The following is a 22,344-nucleotide window of genomic DNA, read 5'->3' as shown; positions in this document are numbered from 1 at the left end:
TGCCGGCGTTCATGTCGTGTTGGCTCATACAATGACGACTTCGTCCCCAGCATGACTGATGTAACATCTGGCGACATGATCGATGCAGCATAGCACCGTCGCCCATCGTGCACTCTTGAACTTCGTTTGTAGGTCAGGTTAACTTCGAGGGATTTAACTGTTTCCTTTTCGGCATTTGTATGTTCATGTTTGAGAGATAAATGGATATACATGTACAACTGCATATGTATGTACTGTCCGTATGCAACAGAGACGAACAGGTAAGCGTCGGCTTCTTTACTACAGGCGAGTCTTGGGTCACAGTGCTGCTTGATTTTCATCACTGAAATAAAATTCCTTGGAGAAATATTTTTCACCAAATCAGAAAAAAAAACATTTCAAAGAAGAGGCCTCTGTGAAAAAAGTATTAAGTTTAACGAAACATGACAAGTTGTGATCGCAATATTTTAAGGACATGATATGTACATGTACATGTACTGTACATGTACGGTATACGGAACCCTGCATAATACATCACTGCATATTTTGGTCCGTCCGCACTACAGTAGAAAGTGCACGTCGTGTACAGTACAGTACATCTACATGTACATTACGTATGTCCACGTCACAGAGAAAAAGCTTGGCTCAATTTATAACGTACAATGTACTATTTTGCCGGACACGACAACAATTATTCCGATAACGAAATCAATAATTCATGAGGCCGATTCGTCCGCCACTCGTCCAACTGGGGGCGTGGTCTGGTGCCACCGTGAAAGCCCCACTGCCTGTCGCGCACGTACTGAATAATGCATGTTTATTTTGTAATGACTCACTGGTTAATCGGCCGAGAGGGCCTTGAACATCTCACCCCAGCGTTTCTGGGAAACGGTTCGTGCATGGTTCACGGAACGAGTGGAGACTACGATGCACCGTAATACATGTGCATACGCGCGCACAAAGGGCTGTAGCCAGAGAGGCCCGAAGGGCGAGGGGACGACTACCGGGCTAACAAATAAAGGATGTTTACGAGCTGCACTAGTGGACGCAGTGGACGAACAGGCAGGAAACTTGAATGTAGATGAGTCCCATATTGCTCCTCTTGTAACACCGGGCAGACAAAGGTACGGTTGAATATTGTTTTAAAAGAATCACCCGTATGTTAAGATGTCGTTTTTTGTAAGATTTTTTTTTTCTTCAGGGGAGCAGTACCGCGCAGTGAGAGATGCTTATACATTTTCTATGCTGCGGGCGGAAAGGGACGAAAATTGTACGCGAGTAGAGTGCGTTTGGAATAAATGCACTCTGTGGTGAATGAGTGTACGTGAATTGAAGTTGGGCGAATCGTTGAAAGGATTAGATCGCAGTTCTCAGAAGTGTTACGTAAGTGCTGCTTGATGGTTCAACCACAGTTTGACTCATGTGTTAATTGACTTGCAGGTCTCTTCCGGAAATCGATCTCAAAAATATCGAATAATCGTGATTCTAGTGCGCTGGTGTGGGTACGTGTGTTGTGTGTGTACGTACGTTCTACGCTCCCTGGTCCTTTAATTGCTTGGTCCAAAGCCAGGGGTATTTTTTATTTGTGGATGGAAGTATCGCGGCCTATAAAAAGCCCTGGTAAAATCTCTCCATGAGAGGCATTCACGACCATCCGTTAAGACCATTATACCTGAATGGCAAATCGCCACTGGGTATGCGATCTGTGTTTATGAAATCGCACCTCGGCCGGACTGGTGGGGAAAATACATGAGCTTGATTTTTCTCGGCTCGGCCTCGGCACAAAGTGTTCGCTGTATTATAATTTACATGACTCGGAGCTTCAATCGTGACCATCATGCTGTCTGTTATGATCGCTCAATCAAGGCGTGGGCTTTTTCGGTTTCCAGCCACCACAACTCGGGGAGGAGGCGCAATTTCAAGCAGTGCCATTTTACGCTCGAGGCTTAGACAGGCGGATGGTTTCTCGCAGATTCCGGGAGTGGTTTGCGTATAAATGTGTGCTCCGAGGCCGGTTATCTTCGAGTAAAAAAGACGAGGGGACAATAACAGTTTGGAGCATTTAGAACGTGGGCGTTGGAGGGATCATATACAGGCAGAGCTGTACCCTTGAGAGAGTTGTGACATGAGTGTCTCGATTGTTGAAACCAAAACGGTGCAGTGTACATAGATAATTATTACTGCACAAAGGCTGCATAGTGTACTGCACACGCAATGAACAGCCATTTTGGTTCCAATTTCTGAAGCTGGCCTACAGCCCTGATCATACTAGGTACAGGTATTTTTTCGACAACTTGCGTGCGATCATTGCAGCACACGCTCGTTCGAGGGCTTCCAAACCAAGGGCTCTCTCGCTCTCTCTCTCTCTACATGCCGGAAATACCCGTCCTGCCGGCCTTCTCAACAGCCAAAACACCGGAAGTACACATTGTTTAATGTGACACCGATGCTTAATACTATCCCCGCGCCAAACCTCAAAAACCCCAAACCCGAGGTTCGGCGATGTGTCATCAGACAAGCGAATCGACCAACCGCTGTTGGTTCAGAATCGAGAAAGGGGTAAACAGTACAAGAGTGTGCTTTTAAAGGCTTGTCTTCAGCCCAGCAGATGCCTACAACTTCTGCACAATCAATCACGGTTTGATTGCTCCGGCATCGCACGCGGTAGAGGAACAGGCGGGCCAGACATTATGGGAACTCGACTGTACATGTACATGTACGTCCGGAGTTCATGAACGTCAACCGTCAGCGCGACTTCAATTCACGTTTTACCAGTTGGTTTTTCAGTTAGATACGAGTTCCCTATACTACTGAAGTCAGACGAGAGATGGGAGTGCTGCTCTGTGACAGCGAATCCCTAGGGGTACGTCTGCGCCCGTTCTTCGAGTGTTACATCTTGCTGAGTTCATACAATAATACATGTACATCTGTACTGAGCAAGCCCCGCATACCTTCCTGTTAATTGTTCGTGACTTGACTAATCTTCGGCGATCCCTGGCAGCCGCTGTCGGGGATTACACTTCCCGCGTCCAAAATCCAAGGAAGTCGCCTCGTGATTCAGGGACTTACGATCCTGGGATAGGACTCAAGTGGGGTCGCTTCAGCGACAATCTCAGTTAGCGGTTTGTCCGAAGTTCACACCTGAATCGGTCGCTCAAGAGATCAAAATCCTTCTCGGAAAGATATACATAGAGAGTTGAGCAGGCTGCGGAACACTGCGTGCGGTGCTTTTATCATTCGGAACAGACACGAAAGAGACGTAACAAAATGTGACAAAATTCCCTTTGTTATTTGCAGGTGAGGTCAACAGCAAACCGCTGACTTGTTGGGGCGGCTGAGACTTGACAGCCAAGAACCCATGCAGAGTCGCGCTGTCAAGCTGTCGGCTTATAACACAACGCCGCACTTGATACGCGTACACTTGAGAGAACTTCGGAATCCACTATACAGCAGACCGACCTGACACGGAGCCCAGGCAGCCCGGGTCTTCGACCAGCCGGAGGCGCCCCCCCCCAAACCTTGATACTGATGAGATAACGCGCGGCAGACGAGGGGGGAGCGAGAGAGAGAGAGAGAGCATGGGCAGGAAGTGGAGGAAACCAGGCAGGTAAGAACATGGTCTGGTCTGGAACTCGTCGGTAGACGGAAATCATGATAGACTGTAGACTTCACATGCACCCCTTGAGTCTGCCCAAGAATTATCTTTCCACTGTACATTGTCCATATTTGAATCACTTCTCAGGCCTAAAATTATAGGGTGCATATAATTATCATGAATTCTTTACGGGTACTGTCAAAGTCAAATGCATCAAGAGACTTCCACTTTATGGTGTACCGCTTTTACCGTCCAAATTCAGCAAAGAATTCAAAAATTGACAAGTTTGATAAATGACAATCACTTTCAAAAACATGTTTTACTATAGGCTACTAGTTACACTGCTACAACACTCGATTACACTAGCACAGTTTGTCTAAAAATATCGAGCTCTGCAAGTGCTTTTCCGAGGAGCTAGAACTGAATTAAGGAGAAAAGAATGTACTATGAAATGAAATCGGCAGCCCTGTGTGATTCTTGGCAAGTTTCCAAAGCAATGACAAAGATATATCATTATGCGACACAGCGCTCCACTTGTTTGCTGACCTATTTCGGCGCTACCCGCAAAGCGAACAATGAGCCTGCCCCTGTCCAATCAAAGCTGTAGCGGTCATTCAACTCGACATTAAAAAAAATCACGTAATTGACACTGTATTACACACAAGTGCCCTCAATGAAAAGAGATTTGGGTGACTCAGTTATACAATAAAGATATTACAGGCAGTTCTTCTATAAATGATCGTTTCGGGGCGGAGTGCGTACACCTCTTGTGAACAACAAATATGAAATTTCCCGGAAAGGTAAACACGGGAGCGCAACACTACCGCGCCAGGCGTTTGTTGATGCTACTCGCATGGACGAAGTTATCAACACGCGTAACCCACCCTTATTTCAGGAAATGTGGTTCTGGCAAGGGTGAAGTGGAGACTTGAAGGCGATAGAGTTCTACACCCCCACATGTTGTTTTTCAGACCAGCAGACACTTTGTGCCGAGACAGGAAAGGGTGAAAACTTAACTCCAAAAAGTGAGCACTTAACTACACATGTACATATACAGGGCGCATCTGAAAAAAAAAATAACAAAGAATTCTGGCATTGTGTCAATTTGCTGTGGACGTGCATGCGGGGGCGTGTACACGCATGTACATGTAAGTACTGCCGTGCACCAGCGACAACACCGCAGTGTCACTTAGCGAAAAAGGCCTATGCATGTGCGACAGCCGCATCACTGCCGGTCCCCTATTGAACTCAGCTATCTACATGAATTCCACTTATCAGCAAGTCAGCTTATTTTTCCCACAACACGGTTATCGAGCGTGATATGCGGCGATGACATGGGGCACACGATACGTGAAAGCGAAGCTCGTGACGCCACAAAATAACGTGAGCGATACTGAAACTTACGTCACGGGGGTCGGTTTGTTTGGTCCCGTATCAAAATTGCAAAAGGGCAACGTGCGTAGTAATCATCGGCCAAACAGCTGCGTGCCAAGTTCAGAAGTAAACAACGGCACAGAGTCCCTCTTGTTTATAAAAGGGGCTGTTGTCACCGAGACCAAGGTAAAACCAGAGTTGCCAAGTTCACTCTACGGACCATCTGCATGCTTGGTCTGCATTGGCTCTGGTTAGTCCATCGTTGGATGAATCCCTCCAAAGTTCCTGAACCAGCGAAGTTCAGTTCCGACCAAAGGAGCCTCCATTGCTAAGAAAATTGCGCCCTCTTTTGGTCCAGCTCGCGGCTCATACTCTGACGAAATGACACTGGTAAACTCTTGTCTGTCAGAATCATTGTCTTCACGCATTCCAAGAACATCTCCAAGCTCCATCTTGATGTAATTCTGGCCATGACGTCTTTTGTGTGGTATTCTCCATTCTGACCAAGGTATTAAGAGCCCTCCATCTTCTTGATCCCGTGATTTGCTGCCTTAACCCTATCTTCAATCCTTCTGCTGCCCGAGGGTTGAAGACTGTTAGGGTTATTAATAGCCTCACGTGCTTAAAAGTTTGTCGTAAACTTTATTTTGTATTGGTGCGTTCTGCATTGGCGTGTTCTGCTACTGTTTTTCCCCCAGAGTAGCGTGCTCGGACAGTGAGAGAAGAAACCAAGCTACCTGCTCTCGACTGGATGTAAATTTTTGATAGGGGAATGCGTCAGTACTACAAACTGACGCAAATAACGCATGTAGAAACGGCAGCTGTAACCAAGGACAGGTTTTTTGCTCCATTTAACCTATCGACCTCTCTGAAATCTGTATCTCAGTCGAAAACGTGGTGAAGTTGATTCGTGAAGTCTCATGGTTTGAGCTGCCAGATATGTTAAGTGCACTGAAATCATAAAAAAATATTTCTGTTCATTTCTGTTCTTCTTTTGTGCTTTTCTTGCACAGGTAACGACGGTACGGGGTGGCTGGGAGAGACTGCACCTCATAATGTGTTTCCATGGCAACCTGCATAAGATGTCACTCGGCTACTACAACAAAGAGGTGATTGCAGATAAGTCAGCCGAGAGCAGAGCAATCTTACCGACCAACCGCACAGGACAGCTGTCACCCGATAGGCCGAATGCATCTCGGAGATTCTTGATTGGTTCAGTGGGAAGCAGTCAGCAGATCACGTGATCCAGCTGCCTTAAAGATCAGCCAATGGCCCTGGCAGACACCGGTACTGGACAGCATCGGCCAAAAACAAGCGTATACGCATGAAGGCCACCGTCATTCAGAGTCATGGATAAGAACGTCTGTAGGTTCCAGTCACCTCGTTCGTCGTTAAGTCAACACTCCTCTTAAAAAAACTCTCGTCTGTGTTTGTGTATCATGGTTTGAGTGCCCTCCGCATAATCAATCTTCATGGGTTTTTGACAGTAAATGCTAACTATTCTACAACTTACATCAATTGCTTGGTATCAACACAAGCTTTAAGATGGCGTCATTGGGCACAGCACCTTAATATGGCCCACGTGAAGTCTCCATACACCTCAACATCGCTCGTCTTTTAAGCTGCAGCTTTGTTTAGTCTAAAGGCCCTCTGCTTTCTCTGTTACTTTTTTACAGAATTTACGAGCACGCAATGCAAATTTCGGCGCAATCTCTTTCGTTGGTCCGTTGCTGCGCATGTGCGTGGCCCCGCCGGAAATAAACGTAGATTTAGAATCTTAAAGCACTTTTATTCATTAGGTTCTACTGGTAGCCGGCGCACGAATTAGAACCACACTATTTTCCTCCAAATACAAACAGGATATTGCACGTGCACGTAGGTATATAGTAGGTATAATATTTCACCCTTTTCTCTAATATATCATATAGTGGTGTATCTGGGTAGTGGTATTTCCCCAAATCATGTATTTTAATGACTTGCTGAGATGAGGTTTGCTAATGGTTCGCCATCATAAACCTCATGTCGAAGTGAAAACCAGTTGCCAACCTGAATATGTATTTAGAGTGTTTGTGATAGTAGTGTACTACATAGTAGGCCCATGCCTACAGAGTGTTTACTGAAATAATTCGTAATTATCCTACTGTTTCGCCCAGTTCTGGGTCACATCAGCCAAAAGAAGTATTAAGGGTGGATGGTTGTTCCAACGTTTATGTCCTACCCATCACGTGCGCGTATACATGTACGTCGTACGAAGTATACGATCTGGGTAAGCCTCGTTCTCGGGGGTTCGGCCTCTCGTTGGCACATCTGCTCAGGCGTCGTTAATTTTCGGACCACGAACAGCCAGTCAAATACCTCACAGCGCCGTTTTCACCGGGACGGATTCACGACGAATGCGTCGTCATTCCAGCGTGAAACGCCACGCTTGAGGCATTTCGTGCTGTTTTGCACAATGCTGCACGCGGTAACGCAAAAAGAAAGTAGAGATAGGAAAAAAAAAAGTAGATGTGAGAAAAACTAAAATGCTGCACGGATCTTGAAATATCTCACGAAAATGCTGCTTAAAGGACGCCAGGGTTTCAATCCTGTGACCTCCTTCGCATGGGAAGGGCAACTCAGGTATGATATATAGCTAGCATTAGACGATCGTAGTACAAAAGAGGCGCTCACGCTTTAGTAGAAAAAAATATATATCCCAGCAAACCATCGCTAATTCGCAGAATAGAAAATGCAAGGCTTTCTAGAGCACAATTTGAAAAGAGGATATAACTATTTACACTTGAACCTTACGGGTAAGTTCGAGCGATGACCTCTGTCTACCACTGGTCGATTTTGCCTGGTACCCCCAGGGTATGTTCCGTGCGCAAGTTACCAGCGGAAATCGACCAGCAGTCGACAAAATGGCCGTCGTTCGAACTCACCCTTCGTGGTCTGCACCCATCGAAGCCTGAATAAAAGTATGAATCACGTAAAAGCACATTGGCACACAAACACGAACGAGCGATTTTGTGGTTTAAGAGTAGACGGGTTGGTAAAACTAATTATCAACTCGGGATAGTGGAGTTATGTAGAGTAGCGCTAGAATGTATTCACTGATTGTTTATACCTAACTGAAATATAGTGTTCATGGTTTATTGTTTTTTGGTTGTTGGAAGGTGGTGTAAGTTGACCGTAGAGGGCGTGGTGTAGTGACGCCATTTCCCGTGACATGGAAATATTTGTCTCACTGTATTACTTTGGTGCATGAGGCACCCGTTTCGCCACGTAATTGCTGCATTATAAATACTGTAGACGTGTAAAAGTCCTTCCCCGTTAGTTCAGTAGTTATCAAGTAGGATTAGACTTAAGAATTTATAGACTGAAAAAAAGGTCTACGATGGGGAAGTCTCCATATGCGATTGTCGTTGGTCGTCTGTCTTGACATTTCGATGTTGTGATGTGTGATAATTATGGGCCGGTGTGTGACGAAGTGCGAAGAGTGAGGGTTTTTGTCAAATGGGCTTATCTTTATCAGTGCGCAGCCTGAACGGTAGTTAACTCCTTCGCCCCAAGTTTTCGACGGGTATCCCACTCACCTAGCACTGGCTACGTGCAGAGGGGCACACCATCAGCTCAGTAGACAAAAAAAAATTCCTTCGTCTTCATCGGTTATTTCGCTTGGTTTGTATTTTCCATGTGTATAGTATGTATATAGAGTAAGAAGAAATTCCCCTATTGTGTGATCTGTGGTCTTTTCTATACATACAATCCCTTTCAATACCTCCGTGATACAGTTTGTTATATGGAACATTTATAACAAACTTGTGGAACTCATTTCAGTCGTAGCTTCGTTCGTAGAGACAAGTTGTAACCAGTTTGTAGGGTAGATATTCTCCAAAGGAGGACAACTCGTATACATTGTAATGCACGCACGGGAGCTGCATTTTACAATGACGTGCTGACAATGGTGCTGAATGGTCGTGAGTAGATGTAGAGCCTTTAGAAACAGGACAGCGGTGGGTGTTTTGCATGGAAAGAAACATGCTTGGCAGATCTCCAACTACATGTACACGTAGTGATGTATTTTTTTTTGGCGGGAAAGTCCTTCACGTGCTCGTACTTACGAGCTTTTCAAACGCGCGCTGGTGATTTCCCCCCGCCCCCTTTCTCCTTTTCTCTGTGGAAATTGGCAACGGGGAGGTGATTCGCAAACTTCACCCCAAAAATTGCAAATCTTCGGAACAATGAAGGGTTTCTTAAACAACTGTAAAGTTTAATCATAAGGGGATTTTTTTTTCCCAATGCAGTTTCGGTGAAGCGCTGTTTACCGCAATGTGATATTTCACAAGTTACCGTTTTACACGGACTGCCAGCCTCTGTTGTATTTTTGTTGAAAGTTGACATCTTGCGGTTGGCATGGAAACTGGTTTCATTTGCCAGTCTCTGGCACCAACGGTGACCCACCGCCGTTATGTTTGCCATTAATATATAGTCTGTATATAGGTCTGCACTCCAGTCTGTCTATAATTCTTCTTTCTTTTTTTTATACGCACTTCTAACATCGGCTAGCCTGACTGCGGTCCAGCCCGAGTAACCGTTCGTAACTGCTAATGAACCCAAATACGCATTAATATTCATTCGTCATGAATGCCTAATGATTTGGAAACACTGGGCGGTTAATTAACGGGCTGGCATACTGCATCAGAAGCCCCTGCACTTTGGACTTAGATACATGTAATTATGTAATGTTAGAAGAAATAGACGTAATGTCAAGTGCATGAAGACTGTAGTACGGTTGTCTGAAACCCACGAATCTTGCCGCCCTAAAAAAAAAAAAAAATGAGCACGCCCACAAAAGAGGAGGGCCGGTTTAACTTGCAGAAATGATTGATTTTGATTGAATAAACATGTACATTGAATTTTCAGAAATGAGAAACGCATTACAAAGAGCGCCTGATTTCTGCTCGTGAAATCCGGCTTTCCTATGGAAAGGGTTGCAAACGGAAAAAAACCGACAAAGTATAAAGAAGTATAAAGATTTTTTGTAGACCACCGAAGTTTGTGTGTTACTAGGCGACGGCTGCCCAGGTGCACATTCAAACGACTCGTGTCTCGTGCCATACATTTTCGTAGGAATTAGCCGTGCACACACACTACACAGTGCATTGTGTAGTTTAATAAGAAACTAATCTGACAAGCTGAAGTCGGTCGACGTCTTTCGACACTCGACAGCTTCATTATCTTCTTCCGTTTTTTGTGTGTGTGTTTCATAAATCTGCAGTTAGTTTAACACGTCTTTACGGGCGTTTTATGACCATACTCTTTCCCTTCAAACTTCTGTTTACACAAAAGCTACCGATTAATTTGTCCACGGAAGGTACTTTAACTGTTGTGCAATTAAAATGTAGTCACCACTTAAAAGCAATTTAACGGTATAAAGATCATCGATATGCCGAAGGGCATAGTCTTTTGTCTTACAGGAGAGGTGAATTTAGCATCAATGTCTTTTTCTACTCTAGAGCAGTTGACGAAACAAATACACCTGCTCATTTAGGTGATATTAGGACAAATGTGGCCAAAACCTGGCTCTTTGTTTCTAAGTACATGTGCATGTGTACAATCTACAACTTTACCTTTTAAGGGATTTTTTTTATTTAAAGTCGCTGTCTAGGTTGTAATGAGTCTTTTTTAGCTGCAAGCTCTGTAAGAATGAAATTATTTTCCCTGTAAGTAGATCAGGGACGGGCCAGGACAGTTGCAAATCGGGTTAACTAGATTAAGTTTGCTTCTTCAATGTCATAGCGTCTGGCCAAATTGTCACTCTTAGTATTTGTATTGGTTACGAAAGAGGGCACTGGACAACGCTGGGAAAAGCCTGACGGCAAAAACAGGATTCGTTATTCCTTTAGGGGAGGAAGGGACATTTTGTAATGAGAACCAACCAAACTGATGCCAGACATCGCCCCCCGCTCCCCCTGACCTACATCAATCTCATCGTTTGTCATCTGCCTGCTTGAAACACGAGAAACGGCTCCAAACGATGTTGGTTCCTACAGGGGCCGAAGATTGGGGAATGGCCACTGACTAGAAAGTACATGTACTTGTTAGAAGCAGCAAAATGAGACAGGGGCGGTGACATGAGGTAACAGTATGACGAACTATACTCCACTGAAATCATTTCATTTTAAAAAAAGCTGTCTGTGATAATAGACTGTTGTCTCTGTGTTGTTAGTCAAAATGGAACTGCAATGTAGATTTGTAATCTGCTTCTGAAAGCGTGTATACGAAAGGTTTTGCAATACATAAAGTCGGAGTACTGTAAATATATTGCTCGCGGTGTTAGATTCTTTAGGTTAAAGGTTTTCTTTGGACTGGCAGTTTAGATGGATTTCCTTTGGGAAAAAAGCAAAGTTGATTAGCTTAAGGGAGGTTTCCATGGAAACATCAGTGTTCCCACCAAATAGAGCAGGCAGCAGGGTAGTAATAATAAATATGTGATTTGTGTGCGAATTGGAGCTGTTTGTTTCAGATTTTATTGTGCTACTTGTCTGTCCTAAATACAAACTTAAGAAATGGTTATTATTTAGTACTAGTGAACAATAATGAGATATTTTAAATGGAAAAGTCAAGTAATAAACAGATCTGAATATGTTTTGGTAAGTGCCAAGTTCGGGTGTAGTTCTTCGACCAATATGATAGTTTTTATAAACTGGATTGTACGTGGTATTTAAAGGGAAAAATAACATACTTAAATAGAAAACTTTAAACGTGCAATCGACTGGGTATACAATATTGATTAGATTAGATTTTAAGAAACATTGCACCTTTAAAAATTTGAGACAAGTTAAAAGGTGTCCTTGGGAAGTACAGAGGCAGAACGCCAACATGAATGTCTGGGAAATAAAGAATTCATCCTAATATCTGGAAGGAATATTGGAAGTGAAACAAGTCTACGCAGCCGACTTGTGATTGAATCGAAGTCTCAGAACGGCGGTGTCTGTTCCTAATGTGACATCACAGCTATGACACCTTCAATTGTCTAGAAATAGCATGGATGTCGTTCCTGTGAACGGCAGGGAAATGTCCTTTTAAAATATTTCAACTGAATGGGTATCATTTTCGTATTTCCGGGCACAAAATTTGTCAGAGCGCAAAACCTTTTGTGATGGCTTTTTAAAACTTTTTCACTTTCTGGAGTATTCTGGACTCATTTGCAAGGAATCAGAGTAATTTCTGTGAGTAAAATCTTTGTCAATGATGGTGGTTTGGATCGAGTGGGGACCACATACTTCTGTGGCACGACTTCCAGCCATCTGCACGCAACTGATTGTGGTTCGCAACGCCATGCCCCATGCTTAAAGGGGGCATATGGCATACAGTGAGGGCTTGCTGCTTCTGATCATAGGGTCAGGGGTTCGAATCCAGCTGGTGGCAGCATGTTGTGATCTTGGGCAAGTCACTCTACCACTATGTGCCTCTCTCCACCCAGGAGTAAACGGGTAACCTCAGGGCAGAATGGTTATCTTTAGCCGTTTGTGCCTGACATGGCAGCATCGGGCTTGTGCCCTCCCGAGGGAACTGAGATGGTCTCAGGAATGCTCAGATGATGTGTGAGCCCAATGTACAGGGATAATGATAACATATCAGCGCCTTTAAATTACAAATATAATGCACTGGGTGCCTTATACGTGTTTTAATATTATTTTTATCAAAAGTCCTGAAGTCCGCAGTTGTCATTCTGTGCCATCGAATGCCTTTCTGCGAGTTGTGGGTGGTTCTGGGATGACCATTTGTAGACTCTAAGTTACGTGTTGGAATCCACCGTTTTTCTGATGATGTATGGAGGGTGGGTTTTTTTTGGGGGGGTCCGGTCTGCACGAGTTCTTCTTAATTCACAAAACTGAGATTTAGTGTACAATAATACGGTCTAAATAGTGCCACGGGACACTGCGCTACTTCCTGGACTAGGACGCCACCTTTTCGTTGGGGAGTGAAAGATACCTGTTATCGTCGTCATTCTCAGCATCATACCGGCGGCTCCGGGTGAAAGGCAGTTGAATCTCCAGGGGGATGTAAGCTACGACTGGTGCCAGAGGGAATGCGCGGTCAAGGAAAATGAACAGCTGTAAATAAGCAAGTAATGGTTTGCCCCTCCCCCCAAAAAGGGGGGGGGATAACAGAGGAAAACAAACCCAAGGGACTACTCCGTCACGGTAGACTCATCCAATTTCACAGACCAATCAACTTGCGTGACTGCTGGACAGCATCAATAATGACAGCAGAGAACAGGGTACTTGATGTGGCACCTCTGTCAACCGTTGTTGGTCCTAGCGACATGTCTTGATAACAGTGTGTGTAAATGATTCATAAATGCAAGGTGTAGAATCCTCCGAGCCAATCGTTTACTGTAAGATGATTTATCAAGTTATCAACAGCCACCTGACTGATTGGCAAGCCAACTTCCACACTAAGGTCAAGTTCGGGCCTCCTGTTCTTGACAGGGGTTTCTTGTTCTTGCGCTCGAAAGGCGGGAACACGACTCAAGAACACTGCTCTCGGAACAGCATCACACACCATCCCCTTGTCGGGGTTTTATAGGAACACACAAAAGAACTCGTGAGATTTTGATTTTTGAACAGCCGCAAAAAATAGCGAGATGGCTCACAAAGCCGGAGACAGTGGAAAGTTTTACAAAATTAAAAATCATTGTCCAGAACAAAGAAATTAATGTTCCTTTTTTTTAAACAGAAAATAATTCAGTCCAGTTTTCTAAAGTTTACTTCGGAAGAACGTACATGGATGCCGCCATGTTGCATGCAACAACCAGCGATGACCGGTTGTACGTTCCCCGTGTTCGAGCGTCCAACTAACAAACAACAAATTGAGCTGTTCATGAACATACGACAACAAGCCGCCCGAACTCGGCCAAAGTGTTCCTGACCAGAATGAACGACCGACTGACAGGCAGACTGACCCGGGCCTAGTTGTACTGACGGAGTAAGGCAAACCTACATGTAGCTAGCTCATGCACAGGCACACATGGGAAGGCAGCCACAATGCACATGTGAACATTTGATGGTGGGGTATCGAGCTGAATTCTTCTGAAAACCCCAACTGAAACCTTGGAGTGAGTAGGGTTCGTGGGCCACATAAAAATAACCGCGATTTAAGAACACAAATGATTGCAAAAATGTAAGTTCAAAGGATACATTGCCATACTCAGCTGATCCAACTGCAAAGAAGAAATAACAAGCAATATCAAACTGCTGTGAATACTCCAACTATCAAGCTTCGTGTATTTAGTCTCCCCAGAAACAATTCCTAACGACAATATTGCTTCAAGCAAACCTGTCGATTTTCCAAAGATAACTGACAAGGAAGTCTTTGAAGAAGAAACAGTCATTCGCACTCCCAACCAAGTTTTGGCTTCTCTCTGATGGGTTTCCGTTAAATCAAAATGGTATCATAAGACAACGAATACTTAGGAAACAAACGACATGTATTTGGTTCACATTGTGGGCAATTTCCCCGGTAAACATACTACGTGTGTAATATTTGTGAATATAGCCACAACAGAAGACCCTTTTCTCGATTTTTAGCCACTTCAAAATGAATCAAAGCATTTAAAAAAAAAAAAAATGTCACGCAGACAGGCAACATGACACATTAACGGCATTTCTGATCCAGTTTTTCTAGGATTAATACTGGATGAAAGCTTGTCTCTATTTCTTGCAAGTTGCATCTTACTTGGATCAGAGCTGGAAGCCTCTTCAAAGACAGATAATGGGTCAAAGCAGGTTCTTAATGGTCTGCTGCCGCTCTTTAATGCATAATTTAAAAGCACAGGAAGCAGTTTTGCTCGATGCAGCCTAATCCATCAGCCTACGCTGAACCAAATCCCGCTTCTTGGGCGACTCACACACTAATGCTTTCCAATCTCGGGCTACTTTTTTCCCCCGAGCCGATGCAACACGCTTACATATGAGAATTGTTTTTCTGGCAAGCTACTTTAAAGAGTTTGGCTGGTTAGAAAGTCCAGAGGCTGCATATTTGAGTAAAGAGCGATGCTTTTTTTTGTTGGATTTTTTTTTTTCTATTTCTTGAAAAGCCTATTTCCATGGAAACCTCTATCCGATTTGAAATTGCTTCCCGCGTTAAACATTTATCATGCATGCAGTGTACATGATAATACACACGGGCTGGAGTGACTCGAATGAAAATCGGATCAAACTTGACTATTCTCCATCGACCTGCCTTCCTTAATTTTTTAGTTTCAGTTTGAAACGATTAAGAAAACTTAAGCCCCTTGACAGCAGCCAAAGCTAGGACAGTAGGGGCCGTTAGGTAGAGTGTAGGCATGGGTTACAAAAGCAGCTTGGGCAAAAAAAAAAACTCTGATTGCATCAAACTTGTGCTCCCGTTCTGTTCAACCTCTGCCCCAAGTTACGAGAAACTGGACTTACATTGGACAGGAGATGATCCATGTTCTGGGTGGCAATGTCAATGCCTTCTTTGGTGTTGGCCCTGAGAAGGAGGAATGTAGGAATGAGTACAGCCCACATATGCATATTTGTGACCCATTTTTCCAAATTGAGTAATGTTTGATTATTCCTCCCCAAACTTTTTCAACTTCAAAGTGATGAAGTTTAAACTTCGTCTGTGGAGCGCTTTAGAAATTACTGGCCACGTGGAATTTCCATGAAGGTGAACAGCGGAAGTTCCATACTTCAGCCTGGGTTTGGAACGGGTGGGTCGCATATGTATCAAGCTACTTCCAGAGAAACAAATGTGTGTTTTGTCTGGCATTCTTTGAATCCTTGCCCTCCAAATCCCTCAAAATCCACCAGGTGGTCTGGGAGGTTTTTTTGCAAGATTGGGGAAGATGGAACCCAGCCACTGTTTTCTTTCTTAGATACGTGACACTTCTTGGAAGTCAGGGTACCAACGGTGCTCCTCTGGATTCTTAACTAAAAGGAGGGTTATGGTAGATTTTGGAGGATTGGGGGGGAGGGCTGATAAAACCTCCTGTGCAGGGTTCTGTCTGGCAAAGTTTAAATCAACAGCCTAAGTTCCAGCCACATGACTACTTTTTCAGCTCCTTCCAATTCCCTCTTTCGTGCAAATTTAAAGACAATTTGGTTCTCGTCAGTTGCTCGGGATTATAGCCAAATTTATAAAATATCTACCATTTGGCAATAACGGCAAATGAAAGCTTGGACCCTGCTTGAGAGTTTATAGAGTCAAAGACCCACTGCTGAGGAATTACCCCGCATTCTGGATGTCTGCCTCCATCTTGAAGTGCATCCTGCCTAGTTTCTCCTGAAGATCTCGCACGTTGTTCATCTTCTCAAAAGAACAGTGTTCATCTATTGACAATTTGTCAAAAAATCAACTTTGCTTTAATATGTAATAGGTGGCAATTACATGTATATTAGATAAGCCTTTGTGTAATCATTTGTCTCCTTGAGAATGTTATTAGATCTTAAACAGGTTCTAGAAATGCAAAGGATTTTACAATCAATTCGGAAAACCGTTTGGCAACGGCAGATATTGTGTTGTCAAAATGGATTGTTAAGTCAACAACCTTTCCTGCAAAAAAATTGGGAACAGATTTCGATTTGTCAGAAGTCATCATGTCCCGTGGTCACTCCTCTCCCCAAAACGTTAATCAAATGTTTCCCTTAAAACTGAAATATTCAGAAAGGGCCTGGCTGGAAATCTGAATTTAAGATGGTTCTTAAATGTTTCTATTAAGGGGTGAACAATAGTCACGTGAGAAGTCAACACAGAATGCAAAAAAACTCTAGAATTTTGGAGGACATCTCACCAAATGCGCTGAGTTTGCCAGTCTCAAAGTCCCTCATCAGTTTGAGCAGTCCGTCCTGCATGGTCTGTATGTCGTTGACGTCGGTGATGAAGCTGTGCTCCTGGCAAGGTCTGTCCGTGTCCGTGGTGTTGCCGCGGTTTCTCTTCCTGCCCTGCTCACAGTGAGAAAAACAGGCCAATCGCTGCTAAACCCACCAACCATGCTGCAACAACCCTGGTGGGTTGACGTTGCAAGACACTACCCCAAAAGCTACCTTCCGATTTAACAGAATAAGTCAAATTGATATCCTTAAGCAGGTACTTGGTGCAAGTCAGTAGATTTACGGCCGAACACACTTCTTGACTACAACTGAGGAAACAGAGCCGTACAAAAATTCACCTGTTGTCAAAAAACGGGCCCTTCCCCCTTATTGCATTTCATCTCCAAATACTTGAATATTCAGTCATTAACCCTCCTTTGGTTTTACAGCACAAATGTGCACAAATGCCCACAGTCACTGGTGAGCATGTATTTTCTATATGGAACTCAAACATGCACAGGTTCAGTGTGTACACAGTAGATTGCCAGCACAAAATGACCCTAGGTCTTTTGTGCAGTCCTCTTCACTGCCTTTGGTTTACTGCACAATTATGCACATGAAACAGTGAAGCACACTTGTTGGACAGCACATTAAGTGCAATCCGATATTCCTGTGAGGGACAGTTGGTGCAGTGCACAACACAACACAGCTGTGCTTCTTTGAGGTGTTTACCAATTGACCCAAAGAGTGACTTCAGCATAGGAGGGTTAACAGGGGCAATTTACAACACCGCAGCCTGGGTGTTTCTCCCCATAAAGGCCTACCTCCAGCGCACAGGTCGACAGCATGAACTACATGATGCATTCTGTGCAGTGACAAGCAGGATAGTGTTCAATTCACTCCATGGAAGCACGGGCAATGGACGATGATTTAGAGCAGTGTACTGGAGTTGCACGATGGCGACATTTTCCCACAATGCAGTGCTCACCTCTGTTCATTTGAGCCCTCTAATGGAGGCTTAGTGCCAAAAGTATTGTGACCCAGCCCTACTCGATGTCCAAATAAATCTTCGAATAAGTAAAAGGTGTGCAGTAGCACCGTACGAGGATATCTCTTTAGTGAGTATGGGTGGTTCTGGAAAGAGCTGGAGGGTACTCAATGAAGGGGTTCGGGCGGCTTGTTCTGTATGTTCACGAACAGCTGGATTTGTTGTTCATGGGTTGGTTGCTCGAACGCCGGGAACAAACAACCTGTTATTGCTGGTAGTTAGTGGCAAGCAACATGGCGGCGTCCATGTACGTTATTCAAGAGTTTATGTTTGGATAACTGGGCTGAATTCTTTTCTATTTAAACAGGAACATTCATTTCTTTGTTGTGGAAAATAATTAATGTTAATTTTTCAGAACTTCCCAGTGTCTCTGGCTTTGGAAGTCATCTCTCTACTTTTTGTAGCTGTTCAAAAATCAAAATCTCATGATTTTTTTCGTGTGTTCCTGTAAAACCTTGACGAGGTGTGCGATCCTGTTCCAAGAACCATGCCACCCAAACTTGACCAATGTTTCAGACTGTATGCTCTGTCTGTCCTCAGGAGATTGGCTGGAGACTGGAGACTGGGCCAAAACGTTGGGTACCCTCTGATTCTTTTCAGAAGCACACATACAAAAGAGATGTCCTCGTACGGTGCAACTGCAAACCTCTTTACTTTACATGCCACCTTCACCGTGGAAAGCTTCAAGGCTCAAATATTAGAACACTCCACACATCCCTGCAACCACTTTGGCCTGCCTGCATTTCCTCTGCATCGGGTCAGTGAAGAAATGCTGCCTGAGACACGGACTGGTCACTGTGGCTGAAAGTAACACGTGCGCCCAGGGGAGCTGCAAGCTTGTGGCTGCGACCACATCCCACCGATGCACAGGTTACTCCCAGCCACAGCCGGCCGATTCGGAGTGTGGCTGTCTACCTTAGACTTCTTTGTCTGCTCGGCCGGGGTGCTCTGGCTGGCCGGCCCGCCGATGTGCCTCATTTTGGGCATGGACCACGCCCCCGGCTGCTGCGGCGGCTGCTGCTGGGCATGGTACGACTGGGACACGGTCGGCACCCCATGGCCTACGCCCCCCACGCTGAATCTCTGTTCCCGGACAGACGGAGGGTGCTTGGAGTGAGAGGAGGTGACAGGGACTGGTGGGGAGGGCACCGAGGGGCCACTGAGACTGTGCCTACTCCCTGTCAAAACAGAAATCCCACACAGTTGTTTTAAAATATATCAGAGCACACAGCACTCGGTACCCTATCTTTTCTAAAATTAATGCAACCCCCCAAAACTAAATACACGTTCATAAGAAAGTTTTGGAAAAAAGTGCAGTCTCGACAATTTCAAATTTATGCAAGGGGTCAGATGCAAGGCTCTTGCCGTTTCCAATTAGAACTGAACAAGGTTTGAAAATAAAACTCACAGGTGGCCTCCTTCCAACTTGTTGATGTTGATGTGAAGGCCAAACACTGAATTCTTAGCACCATTTTCAAGAAAAAAATGAACTCTTTCGTGCAAGAATGAATGCTTCATTGTGGTATTACTGTTATCAATCTGAATGTAAAACAATGACAGACTATGCATTGGTGAAAATGTGACCCACTGAGCTCTGTCTGCTAACTAGTTTGCTTGCACGCCCATAGCCGGACACCAACAAATGAAGCCACCATTTTTGGGGGCCTCCAAAGACGGCTGCTGCCACATTCTCATGAAACTGTATTCATTAACACCTCAGACAGTTTTCCTATTCAACAACGGGCAAGGTGGCCGTGTATTAACATTCGACAATGCCCGCTGGGGTTTAAGAATGCATGCTGCATGAAAAAACGCTCTGGCACCTGGACACAAGACAGCTTGAGCCATCCCAGTTGGTCAAGAGTCTGCGTGCGACACAATACGCAGAACGTGCGACATGAATGCCAAGTATGGAGACTCTTCCGAGACACTTGCGCAAGGAATATACCATAAAAGGAATGGTGGTGTTCGGGAAAATAGAAATAAGATTCTAGAACAAAATCATTTGAAAGTTATCATATACTGACTTCTTTGACACTAAAAAATGGAATTAAGAATGGGAATAAATATATGTGCTTGGCGGGTACCCCCCAGAACCGTGGGGTCTGACATTCACCCCACTCCCACGAACCCTACAGAAAATAAGCCTTTTTCACCAGAGGCTCTACATGAGGTTTAACAGGGCATGAAACGGGACTTTGTGGTGGTTGTGTACCCCTAGAAATGCTGCTCCATTCCCCTCCCCCCATTCTATGTATGATGGCTTGTATACCTTTGTACTTTGTACCAAGAAATACATGGGCCAAAACCATGCCGATTTTTAAAAAAAGGTGCAAATATTTCCCAATCATTGTCCAAAAGTTAGGTGGTTCACATGTGTACTTGTGAAGACAACCCGCGACCAAACGGTTGACTACGGCTGCGATCGATACACAGGATATGGAAATTGGCTGCTGCCACTTTCCATACATGTGTGTGTCATTCTTAGCCGTGACAGGACAGACTGGTTGACATGACAGTTGGCTGCGGTGCGCTGGGGGGTCACACTGATCAATCACAGGGCTCCTCAGTATTTATGCCCCAATGGCAGGAACGGCAGGCAACAGCCGTTGGGTCCGAGTGTACGTGAACGTGCGTTGCACCGAAGAGCGCTGCGAGCCACATGCGAGATGGCACTTGCTCCACAGACATTGTTCACACTGCTACGGCGTGCTCAACGTGCACTCGGACCCAACGCCTGTTGCTTGTTGCTCATGCCATTTGGGCATAAATAATGAAGGGCCCTCATTCTGTGGGGTTTGTGGGAGCCGGGTGGACGTTGGACTCCACAGTTCTGGGGGTACTTGGCCCGGGCATAGTCACGTCCATTCTCCTGAGCTGGTGTTGAACGCACATTTAAACCGGTCAATCACATTTTTATTCCCTTATTTAAGCCCAGAATCTAGCCTACCTGGTTGCATTCTCTGGTGTTGGTGGTGCAACAGAGGGTTGCCCATCTGCTGGTGGGATGCCGGCCCGCTGCTGCCCGTCAGGGAGGCCGGCCGACGAGAGCGGCCGGCCTCACTCAGGGAGTGGTAGCTGTGACCAGTGGGTTGCGGACTACCGTGAAGTGGTCTGCTGGCCATTTATTGGATTACCCCAAGGCAGCAGGAGACAAACCTGTGGCATTAACATGGCACAATGGAACCTTAGTCCATGTTATTAACACTATTACCGAGAATCCAACATCGGTCATTCGTTTGTGCACGGTCCAATTTTATTTGTTGGACATAGGCGATGTAACAAAGTGGGCGACAGGCTGCGCTTTCAATCAATTTTGTCTAAAAAATTTTTTTTGTCTCAACATTTATTTCCGCTTTGCAAGGTATATATCAAGTTATACACAATGTCGATAAATGAAAGATTTATGACTACAAGAGTGAAAGTTAAATCAGACAATGAGACACTGAAATAAAAGGGGGCAAATAGGGAGGCATATTTAGAAGACAAAGTCTTATACAGAAATACCTTATTAAGACAACAAAAAGAACCAGGCAAGGAAGGCTGACAACAAATTATACATGAAAAAAAGACAACTGCACTACAATACAGTCAAAACAAGACAAAGACAAAACAAAGATGAACCAACAGACTGAAATGTAAGGAAAATTGGAATTACCAAACAGTAGAAACGTTAGAAGGACAAAAGGAAGATCAGAATCGTAAAAGAGGAGCTACCTCAGATTATCAGGAACTAGGTGTTTTTTTTTCAGTTGGTCAGTTAATCAACTTTTCTTACTCATGATTTTAAAGAGTGAAACTTCATGCAGGACAGATGGCCAGAGTAACATGATCAACCAACAATGCAGATCCCACATGACTGGACATGCTGGAACTTGGTCTTGAAAGAGTAGAACTGTTACCCACGGCAGGCCCTAGACCCTTCCAAATCATGAACCTTTCTCGAAAAAACCTCCTTTGCCATGTGTTTTATAATTAATATTCTGAATCAGAGCATTTTTCCTCAGATTCCTGACCTTTCAAGGTGCGTGTATCAGAGCATAACATCTTTCCGCCCACACCCACGCAACAGCTAGGACCATGTCATAAATGGTAAAGGTATTTTACCATGCTCCGAAAGTGATAGAGGTAACGCAATTAACGACCCCAAAATACTGGAACCACTTTATATTTCACCGCAACTAGCAACCATTAAAGCTGGAATACAGCGATTCTAACAAAAGTTACATGATTATTCAAACAACTTACCACATAAGTGCTTGAAAAGGTGAGTACTTTCGGGCAGTTCTTCGCTCTGTAATGCGTCTGTCATTCGCACGCAAACGTTACTGTCAATGTTTTGTCATTGTCAGAGCGCCCTCATTTGGCAGCCCCAAATGGAGTCACGTACCCGCGTCAAGTGGATTTGCCAATAAAAAAAATTGCTTTTTGCTGGATACATCGCCCCCGCTCACACGACATTTATCGCTCTGGGATTACTACAGTAAGCTACACTTGCGAAGTGAGTCCTAGACCTCTGCAAG

The 22,344-nt window shown here is 44.5% G+C and overlaps 1 protein-coding gene and 1 long non-coding RNA gene across 2 annotated transcripts; one reads left to right on the top strand and one right to left on the bottom strand.

Annotated features, from left to right (window-relative positions):
* Window positions 1-292: 292 nt before the first annotated feature.
* On the top strand, window positions 293-11,437 carry LOC110984514 (uncharacterized). Its single transcript, XR_002598869.2, has 3 exons — window positions 293-1,103; window positions 3,277-3,586; window positions 5,962-11,437. It is a non-coding gene; the product is annotated as an uncharacterized LOC110984514 (long non-coding RNA).
* A 7-nt stretch (window positions 11,438-11,444) lies between these two features.
* Window positions 11,445-22,227, bottom strand: LOC110984513 (uncharacterized). Its single transcript, XM_022244775.2, has 8 exons — window positions 22,070-22,227; window positions 20,772-20,980; window positions 18,737-18,999; window positions 16,755-16,905; window positions 16,194-16,293; window positions 15,391-15,451; window positions 14,137-14,159; window positions 11,445-13,010 (listed from the first exon to the last, which is right to left on the bottom strand). Exons 2-8 carry the CDS (start codon window positions 20,944-20,946, stop codon window positions 12,953-12,955), a joined length of 831 nt encoding a protein of 276 aa, XP_022100467.2. The 5' UTR covers window positions 20,947-20,980; window positions 22,070-22,227; the 3' UTR covers window positions 11,445-12,952.
* Window positions 22,228-22,344: the final 117 nt, after the last annotated feature.

This window comes from Acanthaster planci, linkage group LG15 (assembly GCF_054643075.1).
Source record: "Acanthaster planci isolate LZ-2023a linkage group LG15, COTS_SCS, whole genome shotgun sequence".
Classification (NCBI taxonomy): domain Eukaryota; kingdom Metazoa; phylum Echinodermata; class Asteroidea; order Valvatida; family Acanthasteridae; genus Acanthaster; species Acanthaster planci.
The sequence above is the reverse complement of the archived record's forward strand: the minus strand, read 5'-3'. Positions and strand labels throughout refer to the sequence as shown.

Bases quoted from the DNA above. Each gene is read 5' to 3' on its own strand.
- LOC110984513 (XM_022244775.2), bottom strand. From the start codon at position 20,946: ATGGCCAGCAGACCACTTCACGGTAGTCCGCAACCCACTGGTCACAGC. The intron at 19,000-20,771 runs GTAGGCTAGATT...CTGTTTTGACAG, and splicing joins ACACCAGAGAATGCAACCAG to GGAGTAGGCACAGTCTCAGT. The intron at 15,452-16,193 runs GTAATTCCTCAG...CCTCCTTCTCAG, and splicing joins GCAGACATCCAGAATGCGGG to GGCCAACACCAAAGAAGGCA.